This window comes from Sesamum indicum, linkage group LG8 (assembly GCF_000512975.1).
Source record: "Sesamum indicum cultivar Zhongzhi No. 13 linkage group LG8, S_indicum_v1.0, whole genome shotgun sequence".
Taxonomy (NCBI): domain Eukaryota; kingdom Viridiplantae; phylum Streptophyta; class Magnoliopsida; order Lamiales; family Pedaliaceae; genus Sesamum; species Sesamum indicum.
In genome coordinates this window covers 10489018-10496215 of record NC_026152.1, presented here as the reverse complement: position 1 = coordinate 10496215, position 7198 = coordinate 10489018, and the positions used below count along the sequence as shown (strand labels likewise).

The window sequence follows — 7198 nt, the reverse complement described above, 5'->3', positions numbered from 1 at the left end:
CACATGAGTTTATTTGTTCATTTCACATATTATAAGGGATAAATTGCATTTAACACTATTTTATACTGCATTATGTGTAAAGAATGACCTTCCATTGTGTATTAGTATGAACAATTTTATAAATTCAAGTACAACGTTAATGTGAAGAGGTTTTCAGACCAACGACATGACAATAATTATGATCGTAACTGGACATGTTCTTTGGCCCCAACCAAGTACGTACTTTTGTTCAACTTTTCAAAATAGGCTGCCGAGGGTCGATTTCAAATTTAATGATTGATAATTAATTTTATATCTACCGGTCTTGTTGATGTGTAAAATAATTCGTTCTGGGAATCCATTAGGCTAAGGCTTGTTGGAAAATCGCCAATTCTCAACAATTCTTAAACAAAGAATAGGGAGACGAGAGGGAGAATATAGAGGTTTCACGTACTGGGAAATCATTCTTGCCTTTCGCACAACTGATCTGCTCTTGTGAGTATATTTCTTAAATTTTCTGGAGATCAACTGCGTGTGTGTGTTTGTGAAGTTGATTTGGTTCCAGTCACTGGTACAGCATTGGTATTGTTGCTGCTGCTTTGTGATTTTTTGATTTCTTGTTATTGCAATTCTTATTTTGTTAGAGTTCTCAGTTCTGCACATGCCACGTATTGTGGTTTCAGTTATAATGTATACAGTTTACTGAATTACAGTACTATGTTAATCCTATGAATTAAGATTCTTGATTTTTCTCTTAGTTATTGGAAGCTTGTTCGGTTCGAGTAAGAAATGGAGGTATAAAAGAGGAAATAAAACCCTTATGGAAAATGAATATCAATCCCCTCATATTAGGAAGTACTAGAAAAAATATAATTTTTTACTATAGTTTGTTACTATGCATGATCAAAAGAAAAAGAAAATCACAGTGAATATAAATTAATCACGGTTCTTGCAGCGGTCTTTAGTTATTGTTTCTGCAAGTGAGAGCAAAATGGGGTGTGATCGGGAGCAGCAGGACATATAGAGCTTGTGAATAATGGGTGCTGCCAGTTACACTATTTTAGCTAAAACGAATGGATTTCATATCTAGTCCCTTGTCAAATTGCAGGAAACATGCAGTCCAACAACGGTGCCGAGGCCTACACTCTCATAAGCCATGAGCTTTCCCAGCTCTCCGAAGCACGAACACAGCGTTCCATCTATAGAGTACATAAGGATTTGCGTGACGTCAATAACAAGGCTTATGAACCAGAAATCATAGCAATTGGCCCTTATCATCGTGATAAAGATCACCTGAAAATGATGGAGGAACACAAACTGTGGTATCTGCATTTACTTCTTAAGCGGAAAAAAGAGAACGTCGAGGCGTATATCTCAGCTATGGGAGAATTAGAACAAGAGGCACGCAATTGTTATGCGGAGCCCGTTAGCCTAAACTCAGCCAAGTTCATCAAGATGCTAGTGCTAGACAGTTGCTTCATCATTGAGTTAGTACGAAAAGACCACGAGGGAGATCATGAGGACGACCCTATCTTTGAAATGGGGTGGATCATGAATAGCCTGCAGCCAGACATCATATTATTTGAAAATCAGATTCCTTTCTTCATTCTGTGCAGGTTATTTGACATGATTGAGGGGCCAAATCGGCATAACATGTTGATCGACCGTCTGTTGCTCTTCTACCAGAACAACCCTGGGGGACGGCTTAAAAACAAGACAGAGAGAAGTCTACAAGAGATAAAGCACCTACTTGATTTGATACACAGCAGCTTGATTGATTCAGTTGAAGAGCTTTATGTTAATGTAGAAGAAGTTCCCAAGACTAGAGAATGGCAATTCATACCCCCGGCGACAGAGCTAACAGATGCTAACGTGGCGTTTAAGAATGTGGAATCCGATAATTTCTTTAAGGTAGATTTCCGTGATGGCATTATGTTGATTCCACATTTCATTATTGATGATAGCAAGGAGTGTTTGTTTAGGAACCTCATTGCTCACGAGCAATATTCCTCAACTACAACTCGTCCGAATTTTGTCACAGATTATGTGAGATTCATGGATTGCCTCATTAATTCTTCCAAGGACGTAGAAATCCTGTCCGAGTGTGGGATCATAGAGAACTGGTTGGGCGACAATGAAGAGGTTGCCAACATATTTAACCAACTTTTCACTTCAGTTACTCTCACTCGGGATAATTTTTTCTATGGCACAATCTGTGATAGAGTCAACACCCATTACAAGAAGCGTTGGAACAGAGCGATGGCGTTGTTGAGGCGAGACTATTTCAACAGCCCGTGGTCATACTTTTCATTTTCTGCTGCACTTGCAATCCTTCTACTCACTGTGGCTCAAACTGTCTTGTCTTTCTCTACAGGCAACAAGTAATGTAAACAATCATGGTCCGAATCAATGATCTGACAAGTTATTTTTTTTTGTTATTGAATGCTCATATTCGGCTCATCACGAGATATTCAATTATAATAATTTTTTACAAAATCTTTTCTAAGGTTGTATGTCTCCTTTTCTAGAGATTTGTATTTATCATTTTAATATGTACCACATGAATAACGAATTTTCTATTTATCCATAAAAGCATGCTATGTTTTTACACAGGTTATAAACTTAGCCACTTCATTTGAAAATTCTTTTGTAACAACAACATTACAAGGTAGATTCTTTCCGTACATCCACTTTCTCAAAATTCTCAACATTTTTATTTTAAAACCAACAAATATATATATATATATATGTATATACACATTCAATAACGTACATATATAATAAACTAAAAATTCAATAACCTGCATATATAATAAACCAACAATACAAATATTTGTGTATTTTCTAGTATATATATGTGTATATATGTTCAATGTAATATTTCAAAATTTTATTGATAATTTATTTGTAAGAAAAGTTCAATATATAATAACACAAGCAAAAATTTCTAAATTTTTTTTAACAGTTAAAGTAAAAAATATAAAGATTATAAATTTTTAGAGTTTACACAGATTCTATAATAATCATAAAATTGATAAATTTTGCATAGTATTTATTTTCTTCCATAAAATTTTTACAATAATTCAAATTATATTAGAGGAGAATTATTGCAATAGACATATTTTAGGGGTATAAATAATACATGCATTTTCATCATAAAAAAAATTTAGTCCATATCATGAGGGGGCATTTGTTATGTTTTATAATTTAAAAGGATAAATCCACTTCATATATAATTTAGAAATGCAAAATGTATTTAATCTATAGACGTTTGTCATGATTTTTACTTATAACTTATGTTTGGGTTTTACTTGATACAATGGCTTATGAAGCTGTGGTAGCTCACTATTTGTCACTTTTTATTTTTATTTTTATTTTTATTTTTTTATTATAACTATTAGCAATGATAAAGTATTATATTTTCCCAGTGTTATACATGAAACCAAAGCAGCATAACTGGCAAAATACAAGGGAAACAAAACAAGCACCAGAAGAAATATCACACTAAACCATAATTATTTGTCACTATTAAGAAAAAATAGTCGTAACAAATAGTTTTTACTCACGATCGCACAACAGTTATCAATCATAATTTATACGTGGGTGACGGGAACATTTGTTAAAACTAAGAGTCACAACGACTACTTTTGTCATGTTGAATATAAGGTAATTTTTTGAATCGATTTTATTCAATCATGACTAATAATAGTCAATTATTATGGCTTTTAATCCATATATAGTAATCAAAATATATGCAATAATAATTTTTTTTTGGTGAAGTGTATTCCCGATATATGATAGGGTATATCCTATGGACTCGCATTGATTACTGGATCATTATGGTGTCTGCAGTTTACACAAAATCTATACAAATGGGGGAAATCTAAAAATAGCCACCCTCTACAATAGTACAACTTTTGCTACTCTGATATTCTTATGACTTACTGGCTTAAGCATCGGATGACTATAATCGGGATCTTTCCAATGTGGTTGTAACGGTGATCTGTTTTATAGTCTTAAAGCTAGATAATTAATTAGTCGGATCCACTTTATTCACTCTTATAGATCTGGTTGGAAAAAATTACAATTTATGTGCCACAACTTATTCTTTTAATCCCATTGCTTTAGCACTCATCATATTTAATTCCATAAGTCACAAAACCTTGCAATATTAGTCCCAACCACAAATTTCATTATATATTTAACGGAACACGTGCTCTTTCCGTTAAATTGATGGTCAGTTACTTAACAAAACACGTACAAATCATGTTCTCCCTCAATTAAATTTTTAACAGAATGTGACTGTGGCTAAAATTATAAGTTTTCGTAACTTAATCTATTCAACAACATCAATTAGCAATCAATATTTAAGCTTGCCATTAAATGAAAGGTTGTTGTTCTTTTTACCCCAAAAAAAAATGAAATTTATGATTGCAAACTTTGCATAAAATATTAGGTAAACGAGTTACCATATTTTAATGATTCATGCGATATTAATTATTCATTATAATATTAATTATGTTGCAATCGATAAGTTCCATTAGACTGCAATCGAAATCCAAAGATGATTAGAAATTTTTAGAGTATTCAATAACCCCTTCAAGTTCATAGAGACACGAAGGAGGGGGAGAAGAAGAGAGAATCACACATATTCAAACGGGTATGAAATTTTTTTTCTTGATTTTTCATAATTTTTTGTATTATCTTATTTTGTTTTAGGAGTACATATATATGGGATTTCATGTGTTAATTATAGATTTTTTTTATTTAATTTATGTTTATTATCATCTGTATTTTTTACTATTTTACTAATAATCTTTGGTAGAGATTGGACTTCACATATACTTTCAATATTATTTTGTAGTTATTGTTGAAGTTTTGTTTAATTTTTAAACTATTATTTTTAATTTGATTTTGTAGCATTTGTTGAAGTTTTCATTCAAATTTTTCAAACTCCACATAAAACAAATAAGATCACACATCCTGATATGTACAAATTTTTGTTCAATTGTTTTTTATTTAATTTGTAATTATTTTAATTACAGATAATAATACCTTTAAAAAAACGCACGGATCCAATTAATATGGACTATGTTCAAAATTTGGATCGAAGCGAATGCAAATTTTGAAGGAGTACCTTCAAAAAAGGAGTTAGCACTCCGACACCTAAATTAGTATTGGATTCAGAAATAAATAATCGTAAAAAATGAATTGCAATGTAAGTTTTGGAATTTATGGCCTGCCCCTATATGATCTATAATCTGATTCTATATGATAAATACATTCTTGTTCTTGTGAAGTTACTAAACTTACCTAAACAAAATACCATAAGCCCAACACAAATTCTCTTCTTTATCTCCATAGAAACCTCCCAATTGTACTCAGCTCCGACGCCTAACGCACCAGCCAACAACGTTGCACAACCTCTGTTTATACCTTTCGACAGGCTTCCACCTATATAAACAGACAATAATAAACAAAAAACAGGACCAATAGAGATTAACAAATTAAGGATTTCATCATGGTATACTACTTACCAACTGTGAATTCAAACACGACCACAACTGTTAAAACAGGCGACATTCCTGCCTGTCCGAGTCCATCGTACAAAGGCCGGAAGTAGTAAAACAAAGACAGCAACGTGAGAGCTAGTGCAACTTTGATTAAGTGCACAATTCCTCTTGGATCATCCTCTCCAATTCTCTTCACCTTCTTCATACCATCCACCACATTTCCGGGCATGGACTTGATCAAACCCCACGATCCAGGGCCTGTTTACTCCGTCGACAGATTAATTAACGTAGGAGCGCCCGCCACCAAGAAAAAACCTACGGAAGTACAGTACTTTCAATTTCTTGGAAACAAAGACAGATGAAGATACTATCCACGATAATTTACTTCAGGTTTCGTTTTTCATGACTTTCCTCATACAAACCTAAACTGATACAAAACCTGGAAAAGGCACCATATTGCGCGACAACGTTCCATTATTCACGAACATCACCAATGTGGGTGGTATCAACAAAATATTAAAAAATTTAATTTTATCCCGTAAGTTCCGACTTAATATGAATCTCATTGTTTTATTCTAAAAAAATGACTCATTAGGAAAAAGAGGTTATGAATCTTATATGTCACTCAAATATCTCATCTATAATCAATATGGGACGATTATTTACATCAAACACTTATTAAGTAACTATGATTTTGATCTTGTCATTTTATAAATATTAGTGATAAAAATTGTATATAGAGTTGTCTTTATAAAATTATTAGTAACACATCTATAACAACGATTTAATGAAGACATAAATTGTTGTCACTAAGCCGTCACTGTATATATCACTAAGTAACAATTATGCTTATTTTTTTGTCCAATGATTCTTGTAAATAACAATTGTACAAGATAATAATCACCATCAAAATTATGAAATTTATCATTTTAACAAAATAAGAAATTTATATCACAAAACATATATAATTAATAGTAACATTAAAATTCTCACTTACGTTTTTTATATGCCGATTTTTCTTCCTCCCCCCTTTCTTTTTTGATATTATTATATCATCCTCTCTTTAGGTTTTGTATAATTATAATACGTGAAATTTTAGTGGTTTAAGAAATTACATCCAATACTTTTGACGTTTGTTTCAATCTAATAAATACATCCTTTGTTAATCAAAATTATCAAATTATTGATATTAGCAAAGAAAAAATTAAATAAAATCATAATTACTTCATATTGATTTTTACTAACTTATTGCAGGTTAAATAAATATTTTTTACTTAAACTGCCCTTATAATGATCAAAATATTCTTTCTACATGCATTAACGAATGAAAATATATAATAACTGTGTAATTATCCTTTATGGTCTGGAATTTATACATTTCATCACTATGTAACTTTTGGAATCCGCCATCAATTTTTACCAAAGTATAGTGGAGTTATTACATATAATTGAAGTCGGGTACATAAATGGTTTCAGAGAAACTTACTGTGGTTACGTAATTGTTACTTTACTAATGATTGTTTGGGAATGTAAATTAGGCCAATGAAGCATCCCATAAGAAGCCATCAAGAAGAATGATCAGCAGCAAGTATTCGTTTTCACTAAGGTTGTTCAAAATCCCTTCTAAATATAGTTAGGATTAAGCTGCTTCTTAAAGAGACAAGAAACCATCTACATGCACCAAGATTTCATCCGTCAAGGTCGAG

The 7198-nt window shown here is 32.0% G+C and overlaps 1 protein-coding gene across 3 annotated transcripts; it reads left to right on the top strand.

Moving 5' to 3' along the window:
- On the top strand, positions 321 to 2389 carry LOC105168201 (UPF0481 protein At3g47200-like). Of its 3 annotated transcripts, XM_011088178.2 has the most exons (3): positions 321 to 474; positions 1088 to 1890; positions 2021 to 2389. In XM_011088178.2, the coding sequence occupies exons 2-3, from the start codon at positions 1093 to 1095 to the stop codon at positions 2027 to 2029; spliced, it is 807 nt and encodes a 268-aa protein (XP_011086480.1). In that variant the 5' UTR covers positions 321 to 474; positions 1088 to 1092; the 3' UTR covers positions 2030 to 2389. The 3 variants fall into 3 exon arrangements, with proteins under 3 accessions (XP_011086480.1, XP_011086479.1, XP_020551509.1); XM_011088177.2 differs by having other exon boundaries at positions 1088 to 2389; XM_020695850.1 differs by having other exon boundaries at positions 321 to 561; positions 1088 to 2389.